The sequence below is a fragment of the Panicum virgatum genome, chromosome 2N (assembly GCF_016808335.1).
Source record: "Panicum virgatum strain AP13 chromosome 2N, P.virgatum_v5, whole genome shotgun sequence".
Classification (NCBI taxonomy): Eukaryota; Viridiplantae; Streptophyta; class Magnoliopsida; order Poales; family Poaceae; genus Panicum; species Panicum virgatum.
In genome coordinates, this window is record NC_053146.1 from 8,536,523 (window position 1) to 8,553,809 (window position 17,287).

Genomic DNA, 17,287 nt, shown 5'->3' on the forward strand with positions numbered 1-17,287 from the left:
ATACTATATGGCTCTGGTCTTGGCTAAGTAACTAGATGATCTATATGTCGTGCCTGGGGCGTTTGATTGGTGGATTTTTTTGGGTTATCAAGCTTTGAGGAGCGGGTAAAGGAAGCTTCGTCTTCTGAGGTACCGCAGAAAGCAAGGGACCAGTGCGTACATATAGTGATTTTTTGGAAAAGGCTCGTAGCGTCCCTATACAGTCATACCTAAGGAAGTGTGATATGGTGCTTGGCCCGCACTTGCATGGTTGGGTTCAAAGTTCTTCGGAATTTTTACGCGAATTGTGGTGAAAATGTACAACCTCTGCAGAGTTAAAACTAACCGGTTAGCCGTGCTCACGGTCAAGAGCGGCTTGGACCCTCACATGATTAATTTAACTTAAAGATGGAATTAAATCATTTTCTAGTTATTTCTTGTGGTCTTGTTGAGTAACAACCATAAGTGTATTCACCCTTACTTACTGCTGCTCAGAAGAGAAAGTTGAAGTATTTGAAGATGATGCTGAGTTCTAGGCGTGCGCAACCCCCAGTCGATTGCATGTGAATTTGAAGCCATCATTTCCAGGATAAGCTGTATAACTCTGATAGTCTTTTAATTGTTTTATTTTCTCTTTTACGTGATATTGTTACTGATTATTCATTTATAATGTTTTTATATGTATGAAACTCGATCCTGGCATACATATAGTTATGCATTCGGTTTTCTTCTTAAGACCGGGTGTGACAAGAGACTGGCTAGTGAAAACGTGTGGTAAGAGTATTTAGGCTGGACCTGCAACGAACAGCTCTTTAATTTTGGGCTGAACACTCCAAAACGGACCATAAATTTTGGAGTTTATTGTCAGGTTTGTTTGAAGAGTAGGCAGTGGCCCAAAGCTACAATCTGAGCCCGGTGAGGCGATGGTTGCCCAACCCTGCGCAGCATGCGCAGGAGTAGGGATGAAAGTGGTAATCTAAACTGTTAGAACAAATTTAATATTTTAAAATAGATATGTATAAAATTGGATGGTGATCATTTCTTATATTATCAAGCACATTATTACAAATAAGAATAAAATTTTGCATAAATTATTTTATGCATTATTTGCTCCCTACAACAACAAAAAGTGAAAAAAATACCGAATTTATTTCCGAATCCATACCGAATTTTATATCTATCATTTGAGAAAATATAGGATGAATTTGAGGTTTACCTTTTATGAATCTTTACAAGCTCAATACTCAAAACAAGAATACAAATTTGTATACAAGATTCTATATCCTATTTATTCGCAATCAAAGAAAAACGACCAAAAAACTGATTACCGAATAATTACCGTTTCCGACCGTTTTCAACCCTACGCAGGAGAGAGAGCCAAAGCCTGCCAGCGAAACTGAAAACCAAGTCCCAACCGCACAAATTGGTCTGTCTGCCCTCCTTCGCGCCCATGCATCGCCCACGGATCTATTCTTTCTAACCATCACGCGTCACGGAAAATAGATCATGTTATATGTTATACTGGCAAAGTAATTTTTTTTAAAAAACTAATGGACAGGGCAAGAGAGATGCCGATTATATTAAAAAAAAGAAAGTTCAAATTGACGAATACAACAAATGGCAAGGTAAACTTGATCTTCCTACATTCCTCAATCCTCATTTACAGAGGTTTCATTGTGCGCAACTCATTTTATTCAAGATGTCATGTTACCATACAAAATCCTTGTTGAATTATCGCCATACGGCAGTGCAAATCATGTTGATAGATTCGTCATGTCCAATGCTTTTACGATGAGTTCTTTTGAGTTCGTCAATCTCGAGAATGTTCCAGCTCAGTCTTTGAAGATGCTCATACAAATATAGTTTATGCTCGTGCATTCATAGAGGTTAGTGTACACGCATTATAATTGTCTGAGTTGTACCGTGTAATTAAAAAATGCAAGATATTTTCACAGAAATCGCTAGTCCAATTGTCGAATTTCCGTGTGTACTCCGTCGATATCTAAAACGATTCTATTTATATTTACAAAAAGTTTGAGGGCAGTAGTATACGCAACGACACCCTGCGGATAGGCCAAGCCGCGGCTTGTATAGTTGTATACGTGGTATTTTTTTCACTCTGATAAATAATTTTCGTGTACCGCGGTGTTCCTTCTCCTCTCCCTGTAGTCTGTACCCCCGGCGGCGAGGCAAGCTGCCAAGGATGGCGACGAGCGAGCAAGAGCGAGGCGACGACAAGGGGACAGCAGGTAACAGCGCCAGCAAATTCCTTTCTCTCTCCTCACGCGCCGCCGTGCCGGTGCCGGTGCCGTTGCGTCGCTTTTGCTGCTCGCCTTTGTCTCGCTCTCGAGCTGGCATTCTCGTTCCGGCACGCTCCCTCACGCCTCACGCGCAGCTCTGTCTCCACTCGCCACTGCCACCATGCCACTGCCATTGCAACCGCCCCGCCGCTGCCATTGCACACGCGCGCGCGCCGGCGACGAAGGAAGGATCCCTGAGTGACGGGAGAGGAGACGCCGGGCCCATCAGCGCGCCCCCATTGCGTTGCGTGGCGCATTGCGCGCGAGGTGTTCGTGGAAAGGCCCGGGAGGGAAGACGATGATGCGGGACCTGGGCTGCTTCGGGGACGCCAGCGTCCAGATCGCCGACGCGGCGTCCTCGTCCTCGGGCACCGGCGGCGGCGGCCGCGGCAAGGCCCCCGCGGCGGCGCGGAGCCGGGTCACGTGCCTCTACCACGCGCGGCTCGCCGGCCGGCCCTGCGAGCTCTCGGTCACGTGGACCAGGGCCGGCGGGCTCGCGGGGCAGGCAGCGGCGGTCAGCGTCGTCGCCGTCGACGCCGCGTCCGGGGACCGCCTGTGCCGGGCCGACATCAAGCCGTGGCTCTTCGCCAAGCGCAAGGGCTCCAAGAGCCTCGACGTCGCCGCCGCCGGCAGCACCAAAGTCGACGTGCTCTGGGACCTGTCCGGCGCCAGGTTCGGCCCCGCGCCCGAGCCGCTGGAAGGCTTCTACGTCGCGGTGGTGTGCGGCGGCGAGATGGTGCTCCTGCTCGGCGACATGAGGAAGGAGGCGTACCGCAAGACGGGCGCCGGCCGGCCGGCCGGCGACGCGCTGCTCGTGGCCAGGCGGGAGCACGTTGTCGGCAAGAAGGTCTTCTCCGCCAAGGCTCAATTCTGCCACCATGGCCGGTGCCATGACATCGTGATAGAGTGCGACACTGCCAGGGCGAACGACCCTTGTCTTGTGATCCACATCGACAGGCGGCCGGTCATGCGGGTGAGGCGGCTGCCATGGAAGTTCAGAGGGAACCAGACGATTCTGGTGGACGGGTTGCCTGTGGAGGTGCTCTGGGATGTCCATGGCTGGCTCTTTGGCCCGGCGGCGGCGACCAGCGCGGTGTTCATGTTCCAGACATGCCAAGCGCCTGAGAAGTCCATGCCGTGGGCGTACTTGCAGATTTTTAAGGAGCATCAGTTGCAAGGGCATGGTTTCTCCTTGATAATACATGCATGGAAGGTTGAGTAGGAGTGTGCAGGTTCGAATTGGCTGCCACATATATTCAACTTCCAAGTGTTAGTAAGATGATTTAGTAGTGCGTGTTGCCACCCCCTATGAACTCTGTTGGCTATTTTCTCAAGATTATATGATTTTTTGTTAATGTTGTTAATCCCTTCTCCCATGTCCTGGAGGGGATTGTCTGTCTCTGTGCTCAAAGTTTATAAGCATGCTACTCGCTGGCATCATAATACTGTAATGATGAAAAGCGGCAAGAAGTTTCACCAAACTGTTTTTAGGTTCCTTATAGATTGGAGGTACTAGCTTGTTTACATTATTTTTGGAGGGCAATACTCAGTATTGTAAGAGCTGTTACTTTGCATATAGGCCTATAGCTACACACATTATCTCTTTCATGTGTTTTTATCTCTTTTGTACCATGTTATGATTTACGAATAGCATGAGTGTATGAGTGCGTACAGAAAATGACTCTGCTAATGTATACATGAAGGACTCCATACTCCTAACAATCCCTGAATCTGAATATGCCAACTCCTTGCAGGAGTAAGTCCAAATCAGGGTATGTCCAATTGATTGGACCAATTGCAACATACTGTGTGGATATATATCAAGTAGATCTTCTACAAGGTAAATATTTTGTCACGAAACTTTTCCTTCCTCACACAACTACTCTGCTTGGTGGCTTCATTGTTCTCTTCTTTTCTACTAATTTTCTATTTTGCTTGGCTATTCATTCAGACAGAGGGTATGATGGACATACATCATGCTTCAGTCGACAAATGGCAACAGAATTTAAAAACGTATTCAGAATGCTCCACTAATTTCTCACTGGCGGTTTATTCCTGTGGAGGATAGCTGAGGACCTAAGGTGTTACCTTTGCATAATCAAAGATGACTTCTTCTGACCACTAGTTGCCCTTCCTGATACGGTACTGTACTGTTCTCTGTTTTTTTTTTTGGTCTTATATTTTGCATTGTGTCCTTTTGTATATACTTCTCTAGGTTGATATTTCAATTGACATGTTTCAGTGAAAGACAACATATTGAGGTATATAAACATTAGTTGAAACTAGTCGATCAAGTCAGTGGGTGACAGAATAATTATTAAGTTTTCAACATCTTTGGAAACGTATGAGCTGCATTATAACTCATTTGTTTTGTTTGTTGAATCTCAGATCTTACTTCACAGGCAAATCAAGAATTGAGCCTCTTGCATAACCAAACGCTCAATCTGCTCGGTTGGAGTATCTACCTTGGAGTCACTGAATTAAGGTTGAAGTTGTTTGATTGAATGTGTATCCTACATATTCTTCGTCAGATCATCTTAAAGCATATTTGAAACATGCTAAATTCATACACAATAGGATCGTTGTTATCACTGCTAATATGGCCAGAGCAAAGTTTGGCTACATAATCAGCTGCGGAGCTGCCTGAAGATGGATTTTCTTAAATTCTAATTAGTCTGTTTGATGTGTCTGACCTGTTTTTCATTCATGTAACTAGACATCCTAAAATTCAGTTAGCTTCTTATATTTAAAAGTTCTGATCAAGTTCATGATTAAGTCACTGAAGAAACTGTATGACCATCTCGGATCCTGACATTTGAAACGGACAGGCTAACTGACTGCAGTGATTATATAATGGTTGCCATGGAACAGGATTCAAATCCAATAATGTTTGTAAAGTTTTTGGTAGCGCTAGCCTGAAGTACAGAATTCTTCATAGATCATACTGTCTCAGTAGTTGTATCTAGATTCTAGACATCATTTTCCAGAGAAGCGACTACCAGATGGTAGCATATAAGAATGATTCTGCCCATGCAGTTGTTATCTCAGGATCTTGTTACTACTTACTGGCAAGCAGTCGAGTTACCAATGATGTCGGCACTATAGAGTGCCTATTCAATATGCAAATGTTAAGGTTTGTGTTGTAATCTTCACAAATTCTGTTACAACACGTTATCAGCACCTGACACAACTGAGCAAGAAGAGAGGATTACCAGTTTGACAAGGGTAAGAATGGCTCCTCGTTCATCTTCTTTGGAAGCTGGTTCATCTCAGCCAAGAAAACTCCGTGCTCGTCTCCTCCGTCGTCTGCTGGACGCACTCTTCCAGGCTTCGGTGCGTCAACCTCGCCGCAGCAGGGGCTTCTTCGCTCGTGGAGGAAGACGCCGCAATGGCAATGCCACTGCCCAGAGAGCTGCCAACAGCAGCAACTCCAGCACTGTCGTGACTCATCGCGGACAGAAAGGACCCATCATGGTGACGGCGTACTTCCCTCTCCATGGCCCCTCATCCTATCCCTGCGGCAACGACGGTTCTTCTTCACCGGAATACACGCCGCCGGAATTCCTCCTCAGAGGAATGATCGCCGCATGCCGTGGAGCTCCGCAATCCGGCAGTCGAGAGTGCCGGTGGTGGAGGTGGAGGCGGCGTTGCCGGGGCTATCGCGCTGGAGCTACCCGCAGTCATTGAGAAGTGCGGAGCTCCACGGTGTGCGGTGATCATTCCTCTGAGGAGGAATTCCGGCGGCATGTCCGGAGTTGGAGAATTTGGTGGCGTTGCCGGCGTGTGCTCCGGTGAAGAAGAACCATCGTTGCCGCATGGATAGGACGAGGGGCCATGGCGAGGGCAGTACGCCGTCACCATGACGGGTCCTTCCTGTCCGCGATGAGTTGCGGCAATGATGGAGTTGCTGCTGTTGGCAGCTCTCTGGGCAGTGGCGTTGCCATTGCGGCATCTTCCTCCACGAGTGAAGAAGCCCCTGCTGCGGCGAGGTTGACACACCGGAGCCTGGAGGAGTGCGTCCAGCAGGCAACGGAGGAGACGAGCACGGAGGTTTCTTGGCAGAGATGAACCAGCTTCAAAAGAAGATGAATGAGGAGCCATTCTTACCCTTGTCAAACTGGTAATCCTCTCTTCTTGCTCAGTTGTCAGGTGCTGATAACGTGTTGTAACAGAATTTGTGAAGACAAATGGATTGTGAATTCTGTGTAATTTCTCATTGATCTCAAGTTTCCCATATATAGGGAGATTGCAAGAATGTGTAACTCTTAGCCATAAGTACATCAGTTTCTTCTTTCTAATGGCAGAAATAAAGATAATTAATGCCATAAACATGGCTGTTACAATGGCTTTGAAACCTGCATTTGATGAAATCAAATAACTGGTTTTGTAACAGTTTGTTTGATGAACCCTGAGCCCATGTTCTCACTTATCAGCAGCAAAATATATCTTCAAGTTGCACTATAATTTCAAATTTCTGTTTGGATAAACAATGTATTTTTCATATGAGCCAGGGATCAGCTCCTAATTTGTCAACAAAACACTAAGGAGTGATAATATTGGCATTTTTCCACTAATGCACACTTCATTTTTCAAGCATAATTTGCCAGTGCCAAATCAATCCCTGCTGTTGATTTTCATGTGCAGCAAGAAGAATTACTATAATTACGACATTGGATATCATGATTTTGCTGGACCTGTTCTCATTTGTTCAGAATGATATTGAAAGATAAAAGAAATTACCGTGCCTTTTCTTTGTTTTTCTCTAATACGCAACAGAGCTGCTTTATGCCTGTAACAATATCAGTAAAGAAGAAAAATATGATGCAGAACCAATAGAAGCCATTATAAAAATTACGTAGTACGCACCACGTACTAATTCAAACCCAGCCATGTTAACACAAGGCTAACAGCCTAAGCCCAGACCACAAAGAAGCCTCCCCTGTCACCTCCCTAATGGCATCTCCAGCAGTCTCCATTTTTCCAATAAACTATCAATATCAGGGAAAAAAATATGCTCCATTAGTTCTCCAATACTTCTCCCTTTCCCCAATAATTATTGGGTTATTCCAATATTTTATCCCAGCACTCCTCAAATAAAGGGAGAAATTTTACTCTCCCAATATGTTAGTTGTATTGGGAGAGAACTGTAAAAGCATCTCCCACAATAATTCATGACAATGATATTGGAACATCCCAATAACACCATATTGGGAGATGTTTACTGGGAGAATGCTGAGATGCTCTAAGAACAGTACTGACTCCCCATTGAAAACACAGTCATTTCCTTTTCTTTTCTTTTCTTTCTTTTTGGTTGTTACTAGTTGTTACTGCTGTTCACGAAGTTTCATGTACTGGGATGGTGATGGAACACAAAATCCTTGAAATTTTTGCACTAGTCTGGACCAGACAGACGTAAACTGATGGTACTGCTGTGTGCCTGTTCAGATTAACCATCAACAGCACACGTGCCCAATAAGTTCAAAAACAAGAACACCAATGGACAAGAACTGTAATTGGTAAGGTTGAGTTTAACCCAATCAGTAATTGTAACGAGTGAACTGCATTTGCTTACATGCTAAGTCGAGTAGTTTGCATTTCGTTGCTATTACACGACATTCTAGAAGAACAAGCAAACACTGAAACACAGAACAGAGACCCCTGCTAGTCGACATCTAGACCTTTTCCTTTTTTGATTGATGAACCTGATCGAACCTTTTTACTGTTCTCCTCGGTTTCCCTTGTGTTCCTACCCTATTCAAACAATTTTTAAAATCTCACTAGCTCAATTTTGTTTTACCTTCCTGATCTTACATGTATATTCTAACTCATGGCTTCAAAAAAATTTGTTTATGTAATTTGGGACGGCCATTCACTTGTTTGTATCTCATCAACAAGCATTCAGAGCACCACCTCATGCATTCTTCTTTGCAGTACGAAGAAGCCACTGCAAGTCTTCGTCAAGGGCTGTACAAATACACACTGACAAGAGCAGCATACCAACAACACAACAGACAGCATCACAAAGGTATGAGAGTACAATATCTATTCAAAACATTAATGATCACATAAAACAAATAAGTCACTACTGACATGTAGTATTTAATTTGTTAACGCATTGTTTTCGGGCACTAGCTTGTATAATAGTCCCAAATCACACCAAAACCCGTAGTGTTGCGAATATTAAACCAAAAGCTATGACCACAAGTGCTTGTTCAAAGACATTGTTCTTTCCTTTAACAAAGGGGAGACCAAGATACCGCATAAAACACAAGGATGGCGGCAAAGACTGATCAAACGGCACCCACCTTCAAAGTACCAAAATTATAAAGTGTGTAGCCTGCAGAAGATCACACAATAATAAAATCAGAATCACACACACATAACCACATATATAACATTCCTGTGTGGTACTACCTTACTTGCAAAATTAGAATTCTTTTTTGGAGGTTAGGTTAAAGGGTGCGAAATCAGAGTTCCAATGGGGAAAGCGAGGGGGAGGTAGGAAGGAGTGAGGAGCAGAAAGGGACAAGATACCAGAATACATTGCAGGGGACACCACCATTGGGCTGCAAGGAACGAAGCAACCACAATGTGGCCGGGGTGACGGTACAGTGCAATGGACTTCACCCCTACCCCGTGCCAAAAGCAACGCCACCTGATGGGTACCCCCTCTCTACCCGTCCTCCTCCTCCACCTGCCTATTTCCTCCGGGCGTTCTGGCGCAAGAGCCCGGCAGCCACAGCGTTCCTCGTTGTCATTGCTCAATGGGGTGGCTCCACTCCCTCTTCTCCCCTCTCAGGAGGATGTGGGTTCGGGCGCATTCCGAGCGCCGGAACCGTAAGTCCTCTGTCCATCTCTGCTTGTGATCACCTTCCTACCACCGCATCCGGCATTTGATCTTTGTCATGGTGTCGGTGCACTGCAAACATGTTTCTTCTTCATTCCTAGAATATTGTCTTCCTTCTCTCTGAACTTTTTTTTTTGAGAACTTGTCTCTGAACTCTCTTGCATTCGGTGACATGGTTCAGTGGTGGTGCTGTATCTGATGCTTTTCTTTGGCAGGGAGGGGAATGCACCTCCTGTACAAGGACGTGCAATCCTGCCAGGACGAGGACGTGCAGGTCCTGTGGTCGATCCTCATCGACTCGCACCGCCACCCGGCGCTCCTCAAGCTCAAGCTCTGAAACTCTGGAGGAGCAGCCAGCAATGGCGTGTATTTATGTGTGAGGGCAGCACCATTCCCTTGCCTAGGCCTCCCTAGAGTTCTCATCCTATGGTATTGTTTGGCTTCGACGAGGGTCCCCACTGGCCATTACCGCCTTCGCCTTCCGAAACCCGAAGAACCGAAAAAATCCAGAGGTTGAAGAAGAAGAAGAGAGAGAGAGAGTGAGAGGTTTGTATGATTTTCCCCCCCTTTGTGTTTGGTTTGAAATGTCCCAGTGAGGTTGAGATGCCTCCCACCTGTACTGTGTGTGTTTGAGCTTGAAAAATGAGTGTGAGGTTGAGCTCTCTGTACATAGACACATGATTTGCTCAAGTGCCTTACCTTGGATTTGGTTGTGGAGTATTGTACTTGTTTGTATGGGAGGCTGGTTGTTAGGGTGTATCTGTCCCTGCTTTTTTTTGTATTAAACCGCCTGTCAGTTTCTTGGTGTATCCTGAGGTGTCCCTTGCTCTCGTTCTCTCTCGCAAGAATGGCTGCCAAGTGGTGATGCCCATTCATTTTCGACTAGAATATGTGTGTGTTCAAAGTGTATCTATCAATTGTTTCTCAACGCATGGGATCCAAAGTCGTAGAGGACAACTTGGCTTTATGGCTTGTATTTATTTATTTATTTATCAGAAATTGCAAGAATAGGAGCAAATATCTTTCAGCGAAAGCAGGCATTGCCGACACTTGTGTGAGAGGGTGTCGTGGAGGCAAAGGTGTACTCTGGGATGGGGTTACCTCTACAGGAGTTGTTGAGCAAATTTTGAAGCAAATATGTGTGTTGAATCAAATTATATAAGCATATCTTGAAACTAGTTTTAAACAGACACCAGATTTTTCTTGTTTCAAAAGGATGTCTTGTTTAACTATACTTTCACCTACCGACGGATTTTTCTAACATGTTTATATGGTCCACTATAATTTGCATCAGTAGCAATTCGGGTTGGTTAGACCTGGCCTCCTGGCAGGTGGACCCACTGCCGGACACCACACCTTTGGTGCAAAAGCAAACTGTCTAGTGTAAATTCACCTTTTAGTAACAATATACTGTTGAACGAGACATTTTTTTGGTGCCTTTATGAATCATAAATCTCCAATAATATGGCCACAAACAGATATGCAACTGCAGAACATAATATAAGTTCCTTCTATTTAAATTCTAGACATGTTTAATCAAAACTTCTGCTCGAAACATGTACTGATGCATGTTTCCCATGATGTCCTTAGCTATAACTTGTAGGGGTATTTTGGTAATATTATTTTCCCCCAAGAAAATTATTCCCGAGCTACGCATCCAGGATTGGTAAAAACTGACAATAACTTCACCGCAGAGTATAATGGCAAGATATTATGATCACTGCAAAGAGGAACCATAGAATTACAAGAACAATGAATTATTGAACCACAGTTACGAAAACATGGAGCTATGTGATACGTACGCCACAAATACTGTACTACATAGTGTGGCAGTGCATCATTAGCAATAAACAGAATGCCTGAAATCAATGTGGATTTATTCACGGCACCGCGGGCGATTGCATCAGCAGGTTCTGTCCGGCCGGCCTGCTAAGCATCCTGGTCACTGAGAAGCATCACATGAAAGAAGAGTCAAATGATGGTGAAGAAGCAGGGCATCTCTTTGTAAATGCATAGTGATTGTTGCATTATGCCAAACAGTAAGAGTGGTAAACGTGCTACCAGGGTAACAAAGTTTATTTATTAGAAAAGGCAACATGAAATTTGATCAAGGTGGTGAATATAAAGATTTAGAAATTTCGTTGGCTCATGCTACTCTGCTTCTAGAAAATGAAGAACCGAGAGAAGAGAAATTGCTAACCAGGCGTGACACAAGCTTTGAAGTAGGGTATGGCCTCTGGATCTGTGTGGGAAAGAGCGCCCAAAGGAGTAACAGTAATCTGGAATAAAGTAGTAAACAAGACATTTATTATAAATATTTTTCTATATGAATGATGGAAGTTGTATTATAGCTAGGTCATCCTTACATATCCATCAACTAGGGACTTGCGGTCCATGTCCTCCTCTTCTTCCACTTCATCAGAACTTCTCGCTACAATCTGTTTGGAATTCCATCAACGAAAACCATTAATACACATTAACTCATCAATTTTGATTCACAAAGTGACATGTTTTAGTTTAGCTACCATAAACAGAAATAACAAAATGTGAGAACAAAATGTCCAAAGATCCACAATGACACAGACAAACAGTTATCATTTGTATAGCTACTCCCTATTTAAAACTGCTGAATATCAATAATGCAACACCATTTAAACTTAATAACTTAGAAGCTGGCTGCATCAGACCACTATTGAACCACAGAAAGTGAGAAAAGTAGAATAGAATGACCTCAAGAGATGAGATTAGGTTCTAATTCTCTGGTACACATTTGATGGTTTAATCTTAGAAAACTATTTTTCTTCAAAGATACCTATGAGATCCAGTTCAAATGTGATTGAGAGATTAGCATGAAGTATAGAAATGCTAACTTACCGCTGCCTTAAAAAGTAGGTCATTCTCTGCTGGAGTAACTAGTTCACTGTCCTTTTCACCATCAACATCTATGTTTGCAGTCTGGTACCTTTCTACAGCAGGCTTCTTGTAAACAGTTTGCTCCCAACTAATTCTGGCCGCCATATATTTTCCTTGTTTTGTAATTTTATACCCCTATTGCCAAGAACAGGACAGTAAAAAAAATTAGGTTCCCATCTGTTCATAAACAAAGATTCAAACATAAATGTTTCAGAAATGCTCTGAAGTGAAATCCATTAATATTGAACATTAAGTGAAACTCAGCAGAAATATAACAATTCTTAGCACTTTGGCATGTCCAGGGCCATGCTCTATAGTTTGTCGAGATGTACATGTATAGCTTAACGTGTTTAGGTCTGCTTCTCCATACAACTCTAAAAATCGCAGTGCATGATAGAATTAACTACTGATGGTAAATAAGAATAATCTGTTAGTAGTGCCTACATGCACCTTATCACCAATTATGCTTTGCCTATGTGCACCTTAGATGCTCTTTAGCTGCTTTGCTTAGCTTCTAAGCCACCTACTCATGTTTGGCCTATATATGTACCTAAGACTGCCATCGATTGGGCTTGAGAGAGAGAAATGGAAAACTACTCATTTGGGCCAACAGTGCAATACTTTACTTCAGATCACTGTTGGTGATTTACCTTGTGGTGTGCAGCATCTGTTGGTACATCTACATTCAAGAATGATCCTTGTGGATATGTTCCATTCTTGATCTCAGTCAAGATGGTATTTATCAGAGGCATACAGACCTCTGCGAACACCTTGAGGTCATTGACACTGCTCTGACCCTTAACCCTGAACAATTGGGAGATCAAATAGAGTTCTCAGTTTTGACTGACTTGCATAGATTCAGCAGACAGGATGTCATGGCTGAGAGCTGGAATATGCAAATATGGAGCATATTCATCAATGAATAGCAGTAGTTGTCTGGAATCTGGGGTTCTGAGATCTATTGAAATTTCAGAAGAGTCAGAAATGCTCAAATAATCTGAACATAGGATTATAAGGTTCTATATGAAACTGGAATTATTTCAACTTCCCAAAGAAGAAATATAGTTATTCCACACACGCATACACACAAAAATGTTTCTTAGAGGCATTGGTCAATAATTTTCTAGATCAACCACTGGCTGAACAACAGGCTTCCTGAAAGGCAAAAGCTATAATGCAGTTGGTGTCGCCAAATATTAGTCAACTACTTCTATGTTTTCATACTTTAGACTGTATCATACCATTTGTTGGACGCTTCATAGGATTCAATTAAAACTGAAAGGACACAACAGAGTAGGCAACGACTGTTTCTTCGCAGACAATGTATTGGAACCACCTTGTTCAACATTACAGTTCATTTTGTCTAACAGGATTTGATTCAGACATGTTATACAATGACAGCATGCAGCATGTACTGAAGGATGGATATAACCATCACTGAAGCCAGTATTCTTATGGTTTGATCAGCAGTAAAACCGGAGAGCCCATCAACATATCATTCACATGAAATGCACAGCTCTATAACATTTTATACAAACATACATCATATTTTTTGGTCACCAATAGCTGCTGAATGTGAAAAATGTGGTTTAGTACAGCAAGAAGAAGAATCTTTCCATACCAATCATATGACATAGCTATTGCAGGAATCCCATATAAAAATGCCTCCCTAGCACCAGCAACTGTTCCAGAATAAATGCTGCAAATTAAAGCAGAAAACACTCATGATTCACTGGTACATACATATATTTCTTTTAACCTAGAATTACAAGACATCTAATACTAATCAGTTGTTACAATTTCCAACAGATAATTTAAACTCCAGCAATATGTTTAAGATCATCAATACATATGTATTGACCGAGACAGACACACTTACACGTGGTATCCACAATTGCTTCCAATGTTGATTCCACTAAGTACCTGCATTAAGGATCATGCAGGAATGGAAATAAAGTACTGTTTATGACAAGAGGACAGGTAAATAGAGAAATTGTTCGTAACTAGAATTTAGAATAAAACCGTATATCTATCAAGATACTTCACAACCCACCAGATCAGGAACCACCCATCAAAGAGCTTCCCGGAGATGCCTAAAGAGGTGCAGTCGGCAGGAGTTCCTGGCATTAGTAGGAGAAAATAAGAGCACTCAGCATGCAATATCTTCAAAATTTTAATATGAATCCAAATATCTTATATAGGAAAGTTCATATGAAAAAGTTGAGGAATCAATAGCAGACAAACCTGAAACTCCAAATGCTGTAGCACCACTTATATCAACACGTTTACAGAAGAGTGCACGCTGCCATGTGATGCAGTGGCTAACGCCCGATTTGTCTCTGAATTTTCGATGAAAAGTAGACGAATATAAAAACAGTTAGGAAGACTGGAAGAGGACTGGTGCCATAAAAACTGAAGAACCCTTGGCCAACTACAACTAATTAAAGACTACATGACAGTTTTTCTTTCCTTGACATGAATACATAAAACACCCATATTTTTTTCAGATTCATTCTCAACAACCATGTGTATAGGTAAGATCAATGACAAACCACAATTTTGTTAAGAAAACCATTGATTAAATGATATATAGTTGCTTCTTGTTTCTTTTTTATCTTTTCTCTTAGGGATGTCCGTATCATAACTTTCACATCACAGTATACTAACAGACATTTTCCACTGAAAGCAACTTGGCCACTTGGATGGTGCATCACTGATTCACTGCATCTGCAGCTAATGAGTGAAAATTATTCCACAACAGACCCGATTCCGTGTTATGCACATAGCATCTTGCAAAGCTGATGCTTCCGTACACTAGTGATTAAATTTATTATTTGTTGTCTTCCAAACTGCTTTTCTAGATTCATCATGCAAGGGCAAGCTCACTATTCCGTTCTTTTTATATATAAAAAAAGATTCTAACCACAGCGGAAACAACTATAACCTTCACAGAAAACAAGATTGGTTGAAAAAAATACTTCTCAATATCAGGATTTCTTTTTATTTCTTCTACAGTATAAGAGCAGCAGCGTATATCCGTTTGGCTAAGTAGCACCAAGGACATGTCACGAAGGTAAAGTTTAAGTTGTTCTGCTCCAGCGTGAAGCCTCCCCTAGCCTGGTGCCCAGCTAAATAAAAAAATCATCATCTAACTTTTCTCTCCACAGCGAAAGGTTAGGCGGCCGAGTTGGCTAGCCCAGCCCGGTAGCGTCGCTCCCACGAGGTCGTGAGTTCGAATCCCAGCTGGGACGAATTTCCACTCGTGGGTTAAAAAAATCCTCTCGCTGTGCTCGCCGCAAGGCTTGGCCCTCTCGGCCATGGGCCAGGGTTCGGTTGTTTTTCCGCGGCCGGGAGAAGCCAAAGTCGCTTCCTCTTAATGAAAAACGGTGGGTCCGTTCCGCAGGCGCGTTTTTTTTTTAACTTTTCTCTCCACCCTCCCACCAATCCCAGCTGGCCAAGTACAAGTAACTTGTTTACTCTACTTGTAGCACCCGCAATTTGACACCAATGGTCAACAGGGAGAACAGTAACTAACTGCACCAACTGCTGTAACCTGCAAATCCAGAAATTTACAAAAAAAAAAAAAGTTTTTTTCTGTGACCATTCCTCTTCTTCGTCTTCATGGGTGAGAATGCCAAAGGTAAACTTTCAAAAAAAAGAAAAGAGAATGCCAAAGGAGAAGGGATAAAAACAAAATTTTACCCTCTAAATCCTTGTTCTTTTCCTCGCATACTACTTCCACCCAAGTCACTGACCAAATCCCGTGATCCAACCACACAATCTCCAAGAGCACTAACCAAGCAAGCAAGAATTCGAAAGGTAGCGAGCAAGAAGAGCTGGGATGGATCGCGAGAGGGGGGGGGGGGACACTTACGAGTCGGGCGCGCAGACGAGGACGCGGTAGCGCCGCGCGGCGACGAGCTGCTCGACGAGGAAACGGAGCCCCGGCGCGTCGATGCCGTCGTCGTTCGTCACCAGCAGCACCGGCGCCAGCGCCATCGCAGCAGCCGCCGTGGACTCCATGCGAGCGGCGCGAAGCAAGGGGATGCGGAAGCTTTTCCGTTTCCGTTCGAGCGCGTGGTCGCGGCTTTTGGTTGGGTGTTGTGTATTGTCAATGGTGATGGTGGTGCGATCTCTAGGCTGTGATCGGATCCGCCGATCAGGCACTAATTTTAATCCGGATGTGTTTGATCCAGCGATCCAGGGATTAATTTTTAATCCGCATGCGAGCGCGCGCGTAGCGTGTTGGTAAGGCGGCTCGGAGGAGCGCCTGCCGCCCGCGTTCGCTCGATGCGGGTTCACGCACACGGGTAGGGCTACACGGGTTTAAGGTTAACCGTAGCGAGGGACTCTCTACGGTCGATCTCCGACGGTTTTTTTTTTCTTTCCATTTTTAGTAATTTTTTTGTCGTTTTCCAATTTCAGAAATTTTTTTCTAAGAGAAATTTTGGAGAGAGAAAATTTTTTGACGAGAAAAAGTTAGAAACAAAAATTTGAGAGACAAAAAATTGAGAAAATTTGTATCCAGAATAGAAAAAATTTTGCATCCGAAAAAAAATACTTAGAATAAAAAATTTGAATCAAAATCAAAAAGAAAAAAATTGGGTAAAATTTTGGTCGGTAAAAAAATTTGTAAAATAAAAAAAAACTACCTCCCCGCCGACGCCGCCGGCCCGTCGGCGGTGCACCGCGCCACCCATCCCCCGCCGCACAGCGCAGGGAGCCGGATCCGGCGGTGGTGGCGGCGGGCGAGCGCGCAGCAGCCCACCACGCCGCCCATCCCCCGCCGCACAGCGCAAGGAGCCGGGATCCGGCGGCGGCGACGGCGGGCAAGCGCGCGGCGGCCCAGGGAGGCGGATCCGGCGCCGCCGCCGGCGAGGGAGCGCGCGGCGTCCCATGGAGGCGGTCCAACGATGGAGGCGGCGGCGGCCGCGGGAGAGGTGCGGCGGCTCCAGGGAGGAAGGGGAGCGGACTCAGGGGGAGGGAAGAGAGCGCGGCTCCGGGGGAGGAAGGAGAGCGGCGGTCGGCGGGGAGTCGGCAGCGGGGAGGCGCGAGATCCCGATCCGTCGTGAGAGAATGGGGAGGAAAGGAAGGGGAAAGGTGCGGGGAAGGGGAAGGGGGAGGAAAAAGAATCGACCGTAAGTTGCTGGAGTTACGGTCGACCTTAAACTCAGCATTCCGGGGCTACACACGGGAATAGTGTTCCCTTCATTAATTCTCAGATGAAATCTGCAGCCTCTCACACGTG

The 17,287-nt window shown here is 44.2% G+C and overlaps 1 protein-coding gene and 1 pseudogene across 2 annotated transcripts; one reads left to right on the forward strand and one right to left on the reverse strand.

The window, feature by feature from the left end:
- The first annotated feature begins 2,111 nt into the window (after window positions 1-2,111).
- LOC120659660 lies at window positions 2,112-5,342 on the forward strand. Of its 2 annotated transcripts, none has more exons than XR_005669127.1 (4): window positions 2,112-2,228; window positions 4,034-4,119; window positions 4,231-4,421; window positions 4,668-5,342. XR_005669127.1 is itself a non-coding variant. In XM_039937872.1 (4 exons), the coding sequence occupies exon 1, from the start codon at window positions 2,578-2,580 to the stop codon at window positions 3,499-3,501; it is 924 nt and encodes a 307-aa protein (XP_039793806.1). In that variant the 5' UTR covers window positions 2,238-2,577; the 3' UTR covers window positions 3,502-3,511; window positions 4,034-4,119; window positions 4,231-4,421; window positions 4,668-5,342. The 2 variants fall into 2 exon arrangements, 1 of the variants encoding a protein (XP_039793806.1); XM_039937872.1 differs by lacking the exon at window positions 2,112-2,228 and adding an exon at window positions 2,238-3,511.
- A 5,468-nt stretch (window positions 5,343-10,810) lies between these two features.
- LOC120659661 lies at window positions 10,811-16,287 on the reverse strand (annotated as a pseudogene).
- Between the last annotated feature and the right edge of the window lie 1,000 nt (window positions 16,288-17,287).

What these genes read in the sequence shown, in the direction of transcription:
- LOC120659660 (XM_039937872.1), top strand. Translation starts at nt 2,578, where the DNA reads ATGATGCGGGACCTGGGCTGCTTCGGGGACGCCAGCGTCCAGATCGCC.